At 45.4% G+C, this 19,910-nt stretch overlaps 1 protein-coding gene across 2 annotated transcripts; it reads left to right on the forward strand.

Annotated features, from left to right (window-relative positions):
• Positions 1-5,242: 5,242 nt before the first annotated feature.
• sec23a (Sec23 homolog A, coat complex II component) lies at positions 5,243-18,396 on the forward strand. 2 transcript variants are annotated; one of them, XM_079218377.1, is made up of 20 exons: positions 5,243-5,262; positions 6,002-6,269; positions 7,619-7,676; positions 7,745-7,831; positions 7,912-8,148; positions 8,501-8,577; positions 9,002-9,146; positions 9,226-9,384; positions 9,545-9,660; positions 9,926-10,049; positions 11,954-12,034; positions 12,146-12,235; positions 14,745-14,851; positions 15,036-15,189; positions 15,279-15,356; positions 15,511-15,672; positions 16,215-16,301; positions 16,776-16,931; positions 17,435-17,500; positions 17,596-18,396. In XM_079218377.1, exons 2-20 carry the CDS (start codon positions 6,049-6,051, stop codon positions 17,683-17,685), a joined length of 2,295 nt encoding a protein of 764 aa, XP_079074503.1. In that variant the 5' UTR covers positions 5,243-5,262; positions 6,002-6,048; the 3' UTR covers positions 17,686-18,396. The 2 variants fall into 2 exon arrangements, with proteins under 2 accessions (XP_079074503.1, XP_079074504.1); XM_079218378.1 differs by lacking the exons at positions 8,501-8,577; positions 9,002-9,146 and having other exon boundaries at positions 9,205-9,384.
• The last annotated feature ends 1,514 nt before the right edge of the window (positions 18,397-19,910 follow it).

Below are 19,910 nucleotides of genomic sequence, written 5' to 3' on the forward strand. Positions count from 1 at the left end.
GTATTCATATTTACTACCAGTATTGCTGACAGAAAATGAAGTATAAATGCATTTTCGTGCTAATTCAATGCCAAACTGAGTCTCAGTCAGCAGCTGTCTCTTCTCATCAAACTGAAGGCTGTTGGGATCATCTCCACCCCATCTTGACTGTATTCGTTTTTCAGGCAATTTCATTGGCTGTACGAAATGCCTGTCATCCAAGCCGTATGACGTGACAGGCTTGATCCACGTAAGGAAAAAGAGGCTGAGCCTGTACTTCAACGTAGCTTCTGGTTGGGTAATGTAGCTTGTCAGTCAGTACATGAAGCTCCTATTTGTTCAAGATGGGATCCAATAGAAAGGTTAGATCTCAGTGGACATTTTGATGCGCCGTTTTCCTCCTCTCTAGTGGGGCAGACTTGCATCATTTCATATCAGCTGGAAGATATGAAACAATATCTTTTTGTTTTTAGAAGAAAAGCAAGTTTGCATGAGAGCACAGCAGTGGGGCATAGTAGAATAATCGTGGAAATTTTGATACAAGCATGAAATTTGGTGGAGTTGTTCTCCAGAGGTATTTGGTCAAATCTGCCCAATTGGCCATTCAAAAATCCAAGATGGCGGCTATTTTTCAAGATGGCCGCCAATTGGGTCTTCAAAAATTAGTTTTCTTCATAAAACTGTTGGTATTTCCCTGATTTGAATGATCTTGGTGTCTATTCATATGTTTATAAGTACCCTGGAGCTAAATATGCTACTCTATTAGACTTCTGACAAAATGTACTACATTTTTAAAAATGTTAACAATTTTGATGATTTAGAAAGTTTAGAAAGTTATTGATATGCCAGTGTGGCACCGTGGACATTTTAATGGCTACAATTATTTTCAAAATTGTTATTACCTTGCCCCCCATAACCATTATTTTCTCGTTCTTATAATTTCAAATGCTTTGTGTGAGTTTTAAATTTACCTACTTTCACCTAAACTAGCTGCAGGGCGATGCTCATTTTCGCAATAGGTGGCAGTAGCGGTTTTTGGCATGACTGGCGCTGTAATTCTTGTCTAAGACAAGCAAGTTAGACCAGCGGACTTCACATAGAGATGGCTGCACTGAGATCTTTGGGAACTCTTCTACAGGACAGCCGCTGGACCAGTGCCCTTTGGAAGCAGGAGTGGCATCTTCTGGTACAGCAGAGTCCTTTCTGTCTGCATTAAGTGTTACCAGGACAAGAAATGCTCATCAGATCATAGCCTGCAGCCTGTACCAACTAATGAAGGAAGCATTCCTAGACCACTGCTCTTCTGAGACTGATATTAGATCTTACCTTCGAAGACTGATGTGAACAACGGAAGCTAGCAAGTCCACAGTTCTGGAGTCTGATGCTGGACATGGAGCTCACCATTTTCACCCTGATCCGCTCATTCAGACAAGGAAACTTCAACTTGTATCGTGAAGTTCTTTCCGAACTAGTTTCTTACTTCTTTGCGAACAATAATGTCAACTATGGACGATGGGTCCCAATTCGCCTTCGAGATATGATGTCCCTGGAGCATCAACATCCAGAAGTGGCCAAGGAGTTTCACAAGGGTAACTTTGTCATTCACAAATCCAGAAGAGAATTTTCTCAGGAATCAGCAAGACACCAAATAACCTGATGAGTTTTTCTTCGAGATGACTACAACAAGACCGAGCTGTTTCACTTCCTAGCAGGTAAGATATGTGATGCACAGACAAAAAGTACAATTATTGTCACAAAAGGAGAAGATGTCATTAGCAATACAAGGACATGCCTTGATGCTTTATCCCCATGCTCTCATGAGGAAGCAGACACCCGAATATTTGTACATGCCAGGGATGCAGCAATGGAAGGCATCAAGTCCCTCATCTTCAAGGCTAATGCCACTGATATCCTTGTCATAGCGATATATATACTGCCATCCTTACAGGCCATTTGTCTTGAGAGTATGTGGATTGTGTTTGGCCAAGGAGCCAGTGTTCGATGAATTCCAGTCCATGAAGTAATAGCTGCAATTGGGACTGACAAAGCCAGTGGATTACCATACTTTCATGCATTCACAGACTGTGACAATGTGTCTGCATTTCATAGGAAAGGAAAGAAGACAGCATGGCAGACATGGAATATCTGTGATGAAGTTTCTGAAACATTCACCAATCTCAGCCAGCATCCAACATCAATTAGTGACCTGGACCTGCAACAGAGATTTGTTGTCCTCATGTACGATAGATCAAGCACAGTTACTGGTGTGGATGAAGCAAGACTTGATCTCTTTGCCCGCAAACAAAAGCCCTACAACTCGATTCCACCAACTCAGGCAGCCCTGAGAGAACATGCAAAGCGCGATGATTATCAAGCTGGGATCATCTGGGGCCAGCCCACTATCTCTAGGCAAGACATCGGCAGACCAACATTTCGTGCTACATATTAGTTTGAGGCTAAGTCCTCAGCAATTGTAAGTCAAATTGCATTTAAAGAACTGAAGAAACGTTAAAAAACAAATTGTTGATTTTCATATCAGTTCAGTATCAAGTGCTGTACAATAAAAGTAGTTTCCGTCCAGATTGACTAGTCTAGCAATGTTTAAGTTAATATGTTATAGAGTTACAAGTTTTTGTTTGCCATCCATGCTGACTAGACTAGTCTGACAATGTTACACATTTACCTTTTAATATCAAATGTATTATTGTTAGATTAATTAAGTGTCCAGTGCCATACAGTTTGTTTTGTTCAGTTTGATATCATATAGTTGTAATGTTCAATTTGAACATAGTAGAAGGAAATTATTTTGATAAAAGAGTTGAATTATCAATTGACACTTCTATTCGTTAATTTTTTCACTAATTGTCCATTTTTACATCAGCACATTCATTATTCTAGTGTTATAGTTTTGGATAATTATTAAAGCATATTTATTACCTATAAATAGACACCAATATCATTTAAATCAGGATAAATACAAACAGTTTTATGAAGAAAACAAAAAATGTAGAGACCCAATGAGTATCGCCCTGTAGCTACTTTAGATGAAAGTAGGTAAGTTTAAAAGTCACACAAAGCATTTGAAATTATAATAACCAGAAAATAATGGTGGCGGGGGGCAAGGTAATAACACAAACTAATACAATAACAATTTTGTAAATAATTGTAGCCATTAAAATGTCCAGGGTGCCACACTGGCACATCAATAACTAACAACATTTAAAAAATGTAGTTCATTTTTTGTCAGAAGTCTAATATAGTAGCATATTTAGCTCCAGAGTATTTAGAAACATGTGAATAGACACCAAGATCATTCAAATTGGGGAAATATCAACAGTTTTATGAAGAAAACTAATTTTTGGAGACCCAATTGGCGGCCATCTTGAAAAATAGCCGTCATCTTGGATTTTTGAATTTGACGAAATACAGATTTGACCAAATACCTCTGGAGAACAACTCCACCAAATTTCATGCTTGTATCAAAATTTCCACGATTATTCTACTATCTGCCCCACTACTCTGCTCTCATGCAAACTTGCTTTTCTTCTAAAAACAAAAAGATATTGTTTCATATCTTCCAGCTGATATGAAATGATGCAACGCCAGTTCGTGAATATTTATGGATGTAATCACGTGTTTTGGACAATCTTTTATGGGATTTGTTTTTACTGGACCTTTATGACGTAACAACGCCGTTGTTGGAATGTTATGGATTTATGGATCAATATGAGGCGTCATCGGTGAGTTGCCTGGCTTTTGCCATCGTTTGTTTGTTTGTTGTTGTCTGATAAAAGTGTTGTTTGTAGCTGCTGTGGTGGTCTGATCTTAAAACGGATTGCATAGCTGGAATCACAAGAGTCGTAGCGAACTCGTACCAAACTACAAATAGATGTACAGTGTACAATAGAATGTACAGTAAACGTTAAGAGGTTTTAATGTGTTCATCACTTCAATGTTAATTCATAATTATACATAATTTATGGTTGACTATAATATTTATCTACAAAGTAACTAAAGTTAAATATGTCAAGGATTTAGTTCAGAGTATATATATATTTCCCACATATTTATATAAATATATATATTATATACATATAAAATATATACAATAAATCACCTCTGGTCAAATAAGATAAGATAAAATAAAATAAGATAATCCTGTATTAGTCCCGCAGTGGGGAAATTGCAGGATTACAGTGGCAAGAGATAGTTGTAAAGTAATAACGTAATAAATAAAAAGTAAACAGTCAAAATAATCCACAATAGCAGTATTGTACATACAGACAGAAGTATTTAAAAATGTATTTATATTGCACCAGTTAAAGTGACCGAAGTAATTGAAGTGCTGAAGGAAAGCTGAAGGAGCTGCAGAGTGTCCTGCATGGGGTGGGAGGTGTTGTTCACCAGGTGATAGTTTAGCATCATCCTCCTGTCTCCCACCACCTCCACCAGGTGATAGCTTAGCATCATCCTCCTGTCTCCCACCACCTCTCAACAAAAACACTGTTACACTGTTGTTTGTTTACATCTTTGAACTATTGTTTATTTAGTTAATTTAAAAGTATTTTTGTGTTATTTTTGGTATATATAGTGCATATTTAATATTGCTTTACTTGTAAGTATAAATGCTTGTGGGATTCATAAAGTATCTATTAGTTACTACTGAGAAGTAGTATGGCAGAAGTATAATATAGCGTAATATGGAAATAATTAGGTAAAGTACAAGTATCTCCAAATAGTACGTTGACACAGTACTTTTTAAATGTAAAGTTTTTCTCTCCTGTGGGCGAGGCTCCACCAAAGATCCTCTGAGAATACAAGGTCTCACTCTGACATGGAGTGTCTGCAGACCTACACGTGAGCGAGGTCACAGGTCACCAGGGCTGACTTCTGAAGTTGTATTTATACGTGATCCTCCACCGACAACCAAAGATGCTGAGACTTGAGTTATTCTCTGAAACTAACTAATTGAACTGAGAAGAAACCGACAAAACACAATAAACTGAGTATTATTACTTGTAAACTCATATCTCATATTCATCCTTGATGTCTTTAGATAAGAACCGTAATGAAATAAATAAATATTGCTTTTATTATTAAGGATCACAGATTGAATATCCTGCAGATGATTTGATTTTGCCTGTAGCGTTGAGGAATGCGGTTCCTGAATGTTGCTCAGAGTGATACCTCCTCATGTTCTCGCTCTCTGTGTCTCGACGTGGCGCCGGAAGCCGCCATGTTGTTTTGCTTCGTTGTCAGCAGAGAGCAGAGAGCAGCAGAGAGGTGAGTGGCTTTCCTTCACGAGGCTCACCTGGACCCCCAGGTCACCTGGGCGAGGGAACCTGCGTGTGAGGTCACCTGTCTGTGCATGTATTAGTGATGCTGCTGTCTGTTTACCTGCTGTTAGCTGTTAACTCTGAGGCTTTACAGATAGATACTAGTGATCAGTTCATTGATCACCAGCTCATTGATCACCAGCTCATTGATCACCATTTATTATGCTTTAACTTGGTTTTAACTTGGTTTTTATTATCTTTTCATTATATTTGTATTACTATATGTTGACTCTGTGGCACTCAGAGATTCTTTTTAATGAAAAGTGTGTTACAAATAAAATGCATTATTACTTTTACATTTTGTGTATATATATATGTATGTTTATATATACATATATATATATGTATGTTTATATATATATATATATATATATATATATATATATATATGTGTGTAGTTAGTAGTACTCTAGTGTAGTTAGTAGTAGTATAGTTAGTGTATAGTTAGTAGTACTCTAGTATAGCAGTGGCGGTTTTGTACTTGCGCCTTCAGTGGATCAGCTGTTCAGCGCACCAGTTTAATTATTAAAAATACAAATTAGTATAGAAGTGAGTAGTACTCTAGTATATTAGTTAGTAGTACTCTAGTATAGTAGTTAGTAGTACACTAGTATAGTTAGTAGTACTCTAGTATAGTTAGTAGGACTAGTACACAGTACTACACTAACATGACCCACCCCCCACAGATTTGACCTGACAGCGTGTCTGACCCCTCCCGTCTTTCTGCGTTGCCATGGCGACCTTCCCCGAGTACATCACTCAGAACGAGGAGCGCGACGGCGTGCGGTTCAGCTGGAACGTATGGCCCGCCAGCCGGCTGGAGGCAACCCGCATGGTGGTCCCGGTGTCGGCCCTGTTCACCCCCCTGAGGGAGCGGCCAGACCTGCCCCCCATCCAGTACGAACCGGTGCTCTGCAGCCGGGCCACCTGCCGCGCCGTGCTCAACCCGCTGTGGTACGCACTCACTGTGTGGGGTCAGGGTTCAGGGTCAGGGATGAGAGCCAGGGTCAGGGATCAGGGTCAGGGATGGGAGTCAGGGTGCAGGGATGGGAATCAGGGATGGGAGTCATGGGTCAGTGATGGGAGTCAGGGTTCAGGGATGGGAGTCAGGGGTCAGTGATGGGAGTCAGGGTTCAGGGATGGGAGTCAGGAGTCACGGATGAAGGTCAGGGATAGGAGTGAGGAATCAGGGATGGGAGTCAGGGTTCAGGGATGGGAGTCAGGGGTCAGTGATGGGAGTCAGGGGTCAGTGATGGGAGTCAGGGGTCAGTGATGGGAGTCAAGGTTCAGGGATTGGTGTCAGGAGTCACGGATGAGGGTCAGGGATAGGAGTCAGGGGTCAGGGATGGGAGTCAGAGATGGGAGTCAAGGGTCAGTGATGGGAGTCAGGGATGGGAGTCAGGGGTAAGGGATGGGAGTCGGGAGTCAGGGATGGGAGTCAGGGGTCAGGGATGGGAGTCAGGGTTCAGGGATGGGAGTCAGGGGTCAGTGATTAGAGTCAGGGATGGGAGTCAGGGTTCAGGGATGGGAGTCAGGGGTCAGGGATGGGAGTCGGGAATCAGGGATGGGAGTCGGGAATCAGGGATGGGAGTCAGGGGTAAGGGATGGGAGTCGGGAGTCAGGGATGGGAGTCAGGGGTCAGGGATGGGAGTCAGGGTTCAGGGATGGGAGTCAGGGGTCAGTGATTAGAGTCAGGGATGGGAGTCAGGGTTCAGGGATGGGAGTCAGGGGTCAGGGATGGGAGTCGGGAATCAGGGATGGGAGTCGGGAATCAGGGATGGGAGTCAGGGTTCAGGGATGGGAGTCAGGGGTCAGTGATGGGTGTCAGGGTTCAGGGATGGGAGCCAGGGGTCACGGATGAGAGTCAGGGATGGGGGTCAGTGATGGGAGTCAGGGATGGGAGTCATGGTTCAGGGATGAGAGTCATGGGTCAGGAATGGGAGTCAGGGGTCAGGGATGGGAGTCAGGGATGGGAGTCAGGGGTCCGGGGTCAGGGATGGGAGTCAGTGGTCAGTGATGGGAGTCAGGGTTCAGGGATGGGAGTCAGGGGTCAGTGATTGGAGTCAGGGATGGGAGTCAGGGTTCAGGGATGGGAGTCAGGTGTCAGGGATGGGAGTCAGGAATCAGTGATGGGTGTCGGGGGTCAGTGATGGGTGTCAGGGTTCAGGGATGGGAGCCAGGGGTCAGGGATGGGGGTCAGGGATGGGAGTCAGGGGTCAGGGATGGGAGTCAGGGGTCCGGGATGGGGTCTAACCTCCACTCCTATGTGAATGGGGTCTAACCTGCACTCCTCTGTGTTCCAGCCAGGTGGACTACAGAGCTAGACTGTGGGCCTGTAACTTCTGCTACCAGAGGAACCAGGTTCAGTACCACACACACCAGTTCTCTCCGCACTGAACACAAGAGTCTGACTCTGGTCTCTGTTCCAGTTCCCTCCGTCTTACGCTGGAATCTCTGAGGGGAATCAACCGGCTGAGCTGCTGCCGCAGTTCTCCACCATCGAGTACGTGGTCCAGGTAAGACCACATACCGACCGACCGGCCGACCGACCGGCCATACTGTCAGATGTATAACCCGATGTGGTCTCTGTCCTCAGCGGGGTCCTCAGATGCCGCTGGTCTTCCTGTACGTGGTGGACACCTGCATGGAGGACGAGGACCTGCAGGCCCTGAAGGAGTCCCTCCAGATGTCCCTGTCCCTGCTGCCGCCCACCGCGCTGGTGGGACTAATCACCTTCGGCCGCATGGTTCAGGTCCACGAGCTCGGCTGTGAGGGGATCTCCAAGAGCTACGTCTTCAGGGGCACCAAGGACCTGAGCGCTAAGCAGCTGCAGGTATCAACCAAAACCCTCACCCAGAACTCACCTCACCCTCACCCCGAACTCACCCTAACCCTTCCCCTTACCCCGAACTGCTACAGGTCACCAACTTTATGTTCGACTAACAGGTCTTGCTAGCCCCCTAGGTCTCTCTACCCTCCAGGCTTTGCGACCCCTCCCAGCCTGTCTAACCCCTCCCGGCCTGGCTAACCCACCCAGTACTTGCTAACCCCTCCAGGACTTGCTACCCCCCAAGGCCTGGCCAACCCCCCAGGAATGGCTAACCCCCTGGTGCCCTGGTCTTCCTAATTCAGGGGAGGTAGCGGTTAATGTTGTCATCAACAGTTCTAACCAGCTGTGATTGCAGGAGATGCTGGGTCTGACCAAACCTTCAGCCATTCAGGGACGAGGACCTCAACCAGCCCAACAGCCTCTGTCCAACAGGTACACACACACACAGTCAGAATACATAATATATAAACATGAACCAGCATAAACCAGTCCTAACTATAGACTCGAACCAGCCCTAAGTATAGACCTGAACCAGCCCTAAGTATAGACCTGAACCAGCCCTAAGTATAGACCTGAACCAGTCTTAACTATAGACCTGAGCGGCGCTCACAACATAGATATTGCAGCTTCTAAGATTCTAACGGTTAAGAAACCAAGACAAAATGTGTTCAACTCAACATCCCTGCCTTGCACCTGACCTGAACCTGAACCCTGAAACCAGGTCTTAAACAAAATGTCCTCCCAATACAGAACTGTCTTCACTACGATGGTTTTAACGTGAAAGTGGTCCTCACAAAGATGGCAATGCCGGCAGTGGGCAGTACAGGTTCATGAGATGCGTCCCTTCTTCCTTCAGGTTCCTGCAGCCGGTGCAGAAGATCGACATGAACCTGACGGACCTGCTGGGGGAGCTGCAGCGGGACCCCTGGCCCGTCACTCAGGGAAAGAGGCCCTTGCGCTCGTTGGGCGTCGCCATGTCCATCGCGGTGGGCCTGCTGGAGGTGGGAGGGTCCCCCAGCGCTCTGCACAGCACCGAAAGGTCGGCATCATGTCGCTCAGGGTCTGTGTTTATACCCACAGTGCACCTTCCCCAACACGGGCGCTCGGGTGATGACCTTCATCGGCGGCCCGGCAACGCAGGGCCCCGGCATGGTGGTGGGGGACGAACTGAAGACCCCCATCAGGTCCTGGCACGACCTGGAGAAGGACAACGCTAAGTTCATGAAGAAAGCCACCAAGGTGAGTGTAGCGGGGTCATGAGGCCCGGCTGGGGCCGCACGCTGACTCTCTCTCTCTCTCTCTCTCTCTCTCTCTGTGTGTGTGTGTGTGTGTGTGTGTGTGTGTGTGTGTGTGTGTGTGTGTGTGTGTGTGTGTGTGTGTGTGTGTGTGTGTGACGCAGCACTACGAGTCTCTCGCTAACAGAGCGTCCCTGAATGGTCACATGATTGACATCTACGCCTGTGCTCTGGATCAGACCGGCCTACTGGAGATGAAGTGCTGCGCCAACTACACTGGGTACACGCACACGCACGCATGCATGATAACAGGTGTAAACGTCCTCAGTTACTGATCACAGATCAATAAAACCAGGAGGAGTCAGTCACGTGACTGTTGGAATCACACGATACTGAAGTGATCCAATATGAACACAGAGAACGGGCTGTAGAACCAACATGAACACAGAGAAGTATCAGACAATGTGCTGTAGAACCAACATGAACACGGAGAAGGATCAGAGAATGTGCTGTAGAACCAATAGTTCTCCTGTGTTCTGCTCCAGAGGCTACCTGGTGATGGCCGACTCCTTCAACACGTCTCTGTTCAAGCAAACCTTCCAGAGGGTTTTCACCAAAGACGTCCAGGGTTCCTTCAAGATGGCCTTCACCGCCACGCTGGAGGTCAAGGTATGAAACACTGTTAGACTCAGCTGTTAGACTCAGCTGTTAGACTCAGCTGCAGTGGCGGCTGGTGGCAATTTATTTTGGTAGGGCCATCATACAGTTACTACAACTTTAACTAACCTTGTGCATCTTCCACGGAGTGCTAATACCCTTACCGTTTCTAATTTGTATACAAAACTGACCATATTTTCATTAGCTTTTGACATTCAAACGGTGCACATTGCAACTTCCTTTAAATCATCGCGAGCCGGTGTCAGCGGTTGCGTTCTGGATGGTGATGTGCTCGAAAAAACGCTCTTGTTCGTTACCGTTAGCATCGATGTAGCACAAGCACCAGCTGGCAGTGGGTGGTGGACATGTCCGTCGTCTCAGCGTTCTTTACTCTCGTTATGTCCATGCTGAATCTGACCCCGTCGACTTAAAAAGCACGCATGGAAAGCAAAATACAGCTTTAGCATGACTGAATTCAACTAGCCAAGCCTTCCTCGTGTACAGTACCAGTCTTTACAGAAGCTTCGCATGTGCGTCTTCCCATTCACACCGGTTTGTTGTCTTATGCTGAGTTCAGGAGGCTGATCTGGGACCAGTTGTTTCACCAGGAGTTTCTCTGCCAAGGTTCTTCTCTCAAACGGGTCTTGGAGGAGAGATTTGATCGAGTTAGGGTTGAATCTTCTTGCAAGAGTAGCGCTACTAGTGCTGGGCTGTTCCATTGTCATGTCGTTAAAATGGCGCTGCGAGAGAAGAGAAGCCGGCGAGAACACAAGAGATGAGAACGAGACATGAGCCCTGACGAGAACAGAGACACAGGAACGCGCAGCCTGGGGCGAGATGAGAATAGCCCCTCCGGAAGTCTTTTTTAGGGCGCTGATTGGATGAATTGTATGTCATTCATTTATGTCTGAACAAGAAGGAGCTGTCTCGTCTGCAGTTAGTGCAAAACTCTGCAGCGAGAATTCTCACCCACTCTAGTAGGAGGACACACATCTCTCCTATTCTTAAAGCGCTTCATTGGCTGCCAGTTTCCTCTAGGATAAATTTTAATATTCTGGTTTTAACTTTCAGAGCTTTGCATGGTCAGGCTCCACCTTACATCAGTGATCTGATCCAGCCTTACACCCCAGCTCGGGCTCTGAGGTCTGTGGATCAGAATCTGCTGATCTTTCCAGGCTGTTGCTCCCAGGCTTTGGAACGATCTTCCGCTCTCTCTGCGTTCGATGGAGTCTGTTGACTCCTTCAAAAGGCAACTTAAGACCTATTTATTTGTTCAGGCTTTTGCTTAATTGTCTTGGGGCTGCTATGATTGTCACTGAGTTGTCTTGGCCTTTTTTAATTAAAATTTGTATGTACTTCTTAACTGTGTATTGTTTTGTTGTAATTATAAAGCGCTTTGTGACCCTGGTCTGTGAAAGGCGCTGTACAAATAAAGCTTACTTACTTACTTTATATCTTTAATCAGTGATTGGCTAAACTGCGTATTAGATCCGTCTTCCTTTGGTCTAGCCCCGTGCACGCCTCTGCTGCGCCGTGCACGGGGGCAGCTGAGAGGTGCATTAGCAGAGAGGACAAACAGGAAAAGCATATATTTTAAGCAGATATCCTATTTTACAAATACTACTGGGTTATTCCATAGTTAAAAAACACAAATATTGACAATTTGTATAATTTATTATTATTATAATTAATAATATTATAAATAAAAAATGTTGGTGGCTCAAGGTGGGCCCTGTTGCCCTATGTTGGCCGGCTGCTCAGCTGTTAGACTCAGCTGTTAGACTCAGTATGTGTCATCAGAGTCATTTCGAGACAGTATTTTTAAGCACATGAAAGGATCCTGATCATGAGTATTGATCAGCTCTAGTTCCATCCATCAGCATGAATAATCAATAATCAGTGATCTTTTGTTTCAGACCTCCAGAGAGATCAAAGTATCTGGAGCCATCGGCCCGTGCGTGTCTCTGAGCGCTAAAGGACCCTGTGTGTCTGAGAACGTACGTATCAGTAGGACCAGTAGTACCAGTAGTACACAGTACTGCGTCGTTACCCTGTGTGTGTGTGTGTGTGTGTGTGTGTGTGTGTGTGTGTGTGTGTGTGTGTTACAGGAGATCGGCACAGGAGGAACGTGTCAGTGGAAGGTCTGTGGTCTGGATCCGAGCACCACGCTGGCGCTTTACTTCGAGGTTGTGAACCAGGTATGACCTCTGACCTCTGACCTTTAGCTGGTCTGAGGTCAGTCTGAAGGTTACATCACAGGTATGATGGGAAAGATGTGACTGACTGTTGTAGGATCACCTTAGGTCAGCCATATTTATCCACTCAAGAATATCTGAACTAAAGTTCCTGACAAACCACCCAGTAGTCGTTGGGATATTTCCCACTTGGACCAGCTCCTTGACCTCACTGAGCAAGATTTGAACTTCTTGGACCATCTCTGAGCTCTAAATGTGATGGAGAATGACCGTCTTCTGATAGTATGAATGAAATGAAGGACTACATTTCCCACAGTGCAGTCTGGCGGTCTCTGCAGAGGCGTGTTCAGTTGGAGGGTGGCGCTCTGGGGGCGGGGCTCCAGATGCGTCCCTGAACACACTTGAATGAACCTCTAGACGCTGCGACGTCGCCCTGAACCTGCTGCGGACACACGGACAGACACATGGAGTCTGGTTTAGTGCTGCTTCACATTGGCACTGCCTTTGTGGAATTGTACTTACATCTGCGTCATACAGGTGATCCAGGGCTTGAGGGCAGCACTGGTCAAAAACAGCCATGTGGAGAGGGCCGAGGTCACAGCTGGACCCTGTAGACCGCTAAACGTCTCATACAGACACACTGAGATGTAGCTGCAGAGGTCTGGGGACTAGCTGCAGAGGTCTGGGACTAGCTTTAGAGGTCTGTGACTAGCTGCAGAGGTCTGGGGACTAGCTGCAGAGGTCTGGGGACTAGCTGCAGAGGTCTGGGGACTAACTTTAGAGGTCTGTGGACTAACTTTAGAGGTCTAGGGACTAGATTGAGAGGTCTGGGACTAGCTGCAGAGGTATGGGAACTAGCTGCAGAGGTATGGGGACTAGCTTTAGAGGTCTGTGGACTAACTTTAGAGGTCTCCATCTTCTTCTCTAAAGGAAACGGCAGCTGAGGCTCATGGGTATTGTCGGAATAATTCTAACTTATGCTCAGACCATAAATTAGTTGTCTGGTGTTTGTGTCTCAAGCGGCCATGCTGACCTTTGACCCTCCCTGTTTTTATGACATCACGGTGTCACCATATGAGAGTAATGACAGTGAGTCATGAAGGTAATCTGATCCTCAGAGACTGAGCTCTGCTCTCCAGCTCCAGGTTCACCTCAGACATGGTGTTCACATGGCAACATAAGACTGTTTGTGTTGGTTTATGCATGTTGTTGTTGACAGTCCTCACAGTTTGGACTCTTTATATTAATGTGTAAACTTCACTGAAGCACAGCCTTTTCTGGCTCCCGCCCGCTAGACAGACAGCTATCAGGTTACTGTTAAAACTAAAATACTAAATGGAATTCAAAGGAAGTTCCCAATAATATCTATAAATAAACAGTTTGGCCCCTTTAAAACAAACAAACATGCAGGGTTTAGGTTGGGTGGCGCATCACATGACAACTTTAATAATGTATTGTGATGTCATGAGAGGAAGGGTCATTAATGGTACATCCCTGCCCAGTGGTTGCAGCAGGGACTACAATCCATCATGGTAGATGGTGAATGAACTACAATTCCCAGTCAGCAGGGCAGCCTGGGGCAAGGCTGCTGCACAGCGGAAAGGGATGAGCTGATTACCCTGTGAGGAACTGGGGTGAGGAGAGACAAAGGACAGGAGCGCAGGAGAAGAGGAGGTTTTATATTACGTTAAAGACAATGAACCACGGGGAAAACTGAAGTACTGATGTTTGTTTTGTTTAATGACTTTTTGTTGGAGTTAAGTTGACCTTTTTGTTAAGAAGAATCTGAATACAGAACTTTGAGTTAAAGAAACCACTGCTTGTCGTCTTGATCTGTGCACCCACGCCTCACGATCCCGACCTCTCAAGACATCACAGTATATTGTACATTTCCACAGCACGAACTTTGAGTACAAACAGGGCCGTGATCAGGATTTTCAGAATAAAAGTTCCATGGACTGAGATATCGAGGGACGAATGATGCTTCCATCATCAGTGAGTCTGCTGATCATTCTCTCAATCCTTTAAAGTCTGATCTGAGACGCCGAAGTCTGATCCACTGAGTCTGAAGGACGGACTGCAGGAGGGGTGTCCTGCTGTGTGTGCGCGTCTCCAGAGGCAGCGTTGCTGTGGTGTGGCTGTCGGTCACCTGCTGTGATGATGAGAGCGCACACACACACACACACACACACACACACACACACAGAAAAAGACACACACACACACACAAACACACACAGAAAAAGACACACACACAGTCTGGTTACTGATGGAGACCTACAGAGGACTAGACTGAGGTCTATAGAGGACCTGGACTAGACTGAGGTCTATAGAGGACCAGGACTAGACTGAGGTCTATAGAGGACCTGGACTAGACTGAGGTCTATAGAGGACCAGGACTACACTAAGGTCTATAGAGGACCAGGACTAGACTGATTTAGGACCAGGACTAGACTGAGACTGGTTCAGGACCAACGGTAAAGGTTCCTCATGTCTGGTGGTCTTGTTGCAGCACAACGCTCCGATCCCTCAAGGCGGCAGAGGAGCCATTCAGTTTGTTACTCAGTACCAACACTCATCAGGACAGAGACGCATCAGGGTCACCACCACCGCCAGGAGGTACACACACACACACACACACACACACACACACACACACACACACACACGGACGGACGGTGAATGATGTCATGTAGTGTTAAAGCGCTATACAAGTACGGGTCCATTTACAGATACAGACTCGGACACACACACACACCAGTACACGACACCAGTACATGACACTGGGATGTTCCTCCGCCAGCTGGGCAGACGCTCAGACGCAGATTCAGAGCATCGCGGCGTCCTTCGATCAGGAGGCGGCGGCCATCTTGATGGCGAGGTTGTCGGTGTACCGGGCGGAGACAGAGGAGGGTCCGGATGTCCTCAGGTGGTTGGACAGACAGCTCATCAGACTGGTGCGTACTATACATGTAGCATTATAATGATTATTATTATTGTTGTTGTTATTAACATTTGAGTCAATGAATGTTCTGTTTCTGTTCAGTGTCAGAAGTTTGGAGATTACCACAAAGATGATCCAAATTCCTTCAGGTTCTCTGAGACCTTCTCCCTCTACCCTCAGGTGATCCACATACCATAATACTCTGTTCTACATCTCCTAATGTGTGACCTGTGGGTTACCTGTTGCTGACCTAGTTACCTGTGGGTGACTTGGTTACCTGTGGGTGACTTGGTTACCTGTGGGTGAACTGGTTACCTGTGTTGTTGTTTTCCAGTTCATGTTCCACCTGCGCCGCTCTCCGTTCCTACAAGTGTTCAACAACAGTCCAGATGAGAGTTCATATTACAGACATCAGTTCAACAGACAGGACCTGACTCAGGCTCTCATCATGATCCAACCTGTGCTTTACGCTTATTCATTCAATGGACCACCTGAGGTATTTATACACCTGTACATGCACTTGTCAATATGAACGTGCATGTGTGGCATGCACGTTCGGCATGTACGTTTGCAGCATGCAGCTTTAACACATTAAGTGTTAAAAAGGGTCAGGAGAAGTGTCTCCTGACCCTGGTGGTCAGGAGAGAGAATGCAGCTGTAACACATGAAGCATAGACTTCTATACAACCAGATGAGTCACCCCTTGGTGGTCAGTAGAAAGAATGCAGCTTTAACACATGAAGCATAGACTTCTATACAACCAAAGGAGTGGCCTTCTTGTGGTCAGGAGAGAGAATGCAGCTTTAACACATGAAGCATAGACTTCTATACAACCAGAGGAGTCGCCTCCTTGTGGTCAGGAGAGAGAATGCAGCTGCAGACGGTTGATGTCTGGTATGAATATTTCAGTATCTCACGATTCATTCAAGAGTCAATACTTTATTGTCATGGTAGATATATGTGCTGCTCCTGAAACTCTCTCAGATTTATTAATATTAAGTGTTGAGTACCATCAGGATATGTGTTTGTGTGTCTCAGCCGGTCCTGTTGGACAGCAGCAGCATCCTGCCGGACCGGATCCTGCTGATGGACACCTTCTTCCAGATCCTCATCTACCACGGAGAGGTACACGCCAAGTACACACATATATTTCTTAAAGCAGGGTAGGAAATGTACATCTTTTTTAGGGGGCAATTTTTGCCCCCACCAACTGAAATCCAGGGCCATTTCAATAAAAATTGGGGGCACTTTTTGAAATAAAAAAATAAGTCCAGACGGTTGATTTAAACGCGGGCGGCGCATTTCTAAATTCATTACATTTCTAAGTTCATTAAATTATCATAATTATTAGAGGAAATTGTGAGGGTATTTTTTGCCCCTCTCCTAGTGATATCAGGGGCAAAATTATATTTCTTAGGGCCCTCGCGCCGCCGCGTCTGTACATTGACTTTGCATGTAATCTGGTCGCGCGACAAAATTCTGTCGCGACCGGTGTGAACACAGCATTAGGGAAACAATTGGACATTAATCCCTGGTCACTGTCTGTCAGGCTCGCTCAGTGATGACACAAGTCATTAATCCCTGGTCTCTGTCTGTCAGACTGTAGCTCAGTGGAGGAAGGCTGGTTATCAGGAAATGTCTGAGTATGAGAACTTCAGACACCTCCTTCAGGCTCCGGTGGACGACGCTCAGGAGCTGCTGCACACTCGCTTCCCGATGCCCAGATACATCGACACGGAGCACGGAGGCAGCCAGGTGGGGGAGCTAACACGTAACCACACGGCTGTCTGAATGTGTTCATGTATTTATATGTTCTACTCTAAATGTAAATATATATACTATACATCAATACATATACTATACATCAATATACATACAAAACATTAATATACGTACGAAACATCTATATATATATACTATACATTAATATAGCTACGAAACATCGATATATATACTATACATTAATATAGCTATGAAACATCAATATATATACTATACATCAATATACCTACGAAACATCAATACTATACATCAATATACCTACGTTACATTACTGGATGTACTATGCAATACTGGATATACTATACATTAGATGTACTATACATTAAATGCACTATACATTACTGGATGTACTATACATTAGATGTACTATACATTATATGTGCTATTTACAATACAACATAATATCTTACACTGTAAATAGTGCGCCTTGTTATTTACGCTACATTATAATACGACATGATGATGATGCTTTCCAGGCTCGCTTCCTGCTCTCCAAGGTGAACCCGTCCCAGACCCACAACAACATGTACGCCTGGGGACAGGTGAGTCCTCGCCTTTAGTTGTGCAATGTGTTGCTACATGTACGCCTGGGGGCAGGTGAGCCCTCCCCTGTCGTTGACCAGTGTGTCCTCTGCAGGAGTCTGGAGCCCCCATCTTGACGGATGACGTCAGCCTGCAAGTGTTCATGGACCACCTCAAGAAACTGGCCGTCTCCAGCGCCGCCTGACCTGCTGCCTCAGCTTTTCGTCAACCTCCTCCTCTCAGCCAATCAGCAGCCGGTTCAGAGCGACGACATCCAATGTTCCTAAAGTTGCTTCACAATTAAAAACGCAGTGAACTTTTTCTGTATGAAGCTTTTATTGTGAAACAGCAGCAGGAAGTGCGGTCTGCCTGAGGACCCTGAACGCACCACGCTCATCTCACCCAGCAGACCTCTGAGCGGCTGCTTGTTCTGTTTCATCCCTTTTTTCAAGCAGATGTGAGTCTGTTTCATGTCAGAAAATAGAAAATGTAATAGTTGAAGGTTGGAGGTCTGCTGTGTGTCATGTGGACTGATGTGGGATCAGATCCTCAACAAGCAACGAGTCCACAACCGGTCTGGTGGGACGTCATTTTGAACGATCCCTGGAGTTAACGATGTATTGATCATCATCATAAATTCTTCATTAAGAGTTACTTTATGTGCAGAGTCTCGATCTGTGGATGTTGGGTTTCTCTCTAAATCTGTTGAACACTAAACGTCCTGCAGAGAGAAGACGAGTTCTGATTCTCATGTTTCTCATAAAACTCTGGAGAAGTTCAATGTGTTTCAATATGTGATTTTAGGACTTTCTATGGCGTATTATGACTTTTAAAAACATTCTATACTTTGACACTTTATGGCTTATAACTTTAGAGCAACATGTATACACAGAGCAACATTCAATTCAGTGTATTTTGTACAGCCCAAAGTCACAAATACAAACTCCCCTCAGAGCTTTACAATCTGTACACATAGACATCCCTGTCCCAGGACCTCACATCGGATCAGGAAAAACTTCCCAAAAAATTGAAAAAACCCTTTCAGGGGGAAAAAGGGAAGAAACCTTCAGGAAAGCAACAGAGGAGAATCCCTCTCACCAGATGGACAGAAGCAATAGATGTCATGTGACCAGAATGAGCCACGGTCCATGGCCACTTGAGGCGAGGAAGAACAGAGACTCCGGGGAAGAAGTAGAGTTAGTAATGTGCATTGAAGAGACATGAATTCATTCAGAAGGAGAGGGAGAAGAGGAGAGAGGAGCTCAGTGTATCCTAAGATGTCCCACAGCAGTCTAGGCTAGTGATGGCGAGATAAAGCTTCCTGAAGCATTGAAGCTTTCCATCCAATTGGTTCGCTTATGGGGCGTCATTTGCTCTACTGCGCCACCAAGTGGAGAATACCTGTAAACAGGCAGAGTGATCATAACGACACCATGGCTTTGGTGTGTGAAGCTTTGAATTGAATGAATGATGTTTGAAACGCCAATACATCAATTATTAACTTATTAATATTGTGTCTATCTGTATGATATAATGGCGGGGTCAAAAGGGAAAGTGGAAACAAATTGAGAATAGTGTCATGATGTCACTGTGGCGCAGTGGTTACCATACCACATTACCATATTTTTAAATCCAAAATAAGAAGTGCAGAACATGGACCCACAGTGCTGGGCTTTTTGAGACTATTTCGCCTGCTTTATAAAATACCCTTTCACGGGCACAGACGAAGCTGGGTACAGATAGAAAGGAAATCCATTGAGTTTTGCTGCCTCTTATATTTCAAATCGCACGGCAAACCCACGAACCATTTTCTGAATCAGTCACGTGGTGCGACCGGCTCGCGAGGCTTCGAACGTCACCACATACGTCATCGACACAAGCCTCTATACGCGTATCTACATCTACCAAAATCTACCTGGGTTACTCGACACGTGTATCGAAGATTCGACACGAAAGGACACATCCCTACTAACTATAAACCTGAGTCAGCTCTAACTATAAACCTGAGCCAGCCCTAACTATACACCTGAGCCAGGCCTAACTATAAGCTATCAAAGAGGAAAGTCTTAAGTCTACTCTTAAATGAGGTGACTGTGTCTGCCCCCCGGACTGAAAGTGGAAGCTCTAGTGGGGTAATATGCTACTATGAGCTCTCTAGTAGGGTAGTATGGTACTATGAGATCTCAAGTGGGGTAATATGCTACTATGAGCTCCTTAAGCTATGATGGTGCATCACCAGTTAAGGCTTTGTAGGTAAGGAGAAGGATTTTAAATGTGATTCTTGATCTTACAGGAAGCCAGTGCAGAGCAGCTAATACAGGAGTAATGTGATCTCTCTTCCTAGTTCTCGTTAGTACACGAGCTGCAGCATTCTGTATCAACTGGAGAGATTTAAGAGACTTACAGGAGCAGCCTGATAATAAGGAGTTA

This window comes from Taurulus bubalis (assembly GCF_910589615.1).
Source record: "Taurulus bubalis genome assembly, chromosome: 1".
NCBI lineage: Eukaryota > Metazoa > Chordata > Actinopteri > Perciformes > Cottidae > Taurulus > Taurulus bubalis.

Coding starts and splice junctions, on each gene's coding strand:
- sec23a (XM_079218377.1), top strand. CDS start 6,049: ATGGCGACCTTCCCCGAGTACATCACTCAGAACGAGGAGCGCGACGGC. Junction 8,149..8,500: donor TGAGCGCTAAGCAGCTGCAG/GTATCAACCAAA, acceptor CTGTGATTGCAG/GAGATGCTGGGTCTGACCAA. Junction 10,050..11,953: donor CCGCCACGCTGGAGGTCAAG/GTATGAAACACT, acceptor CTTTTGTTTCAG/ACCTCCAGAGAGATCAAAGT.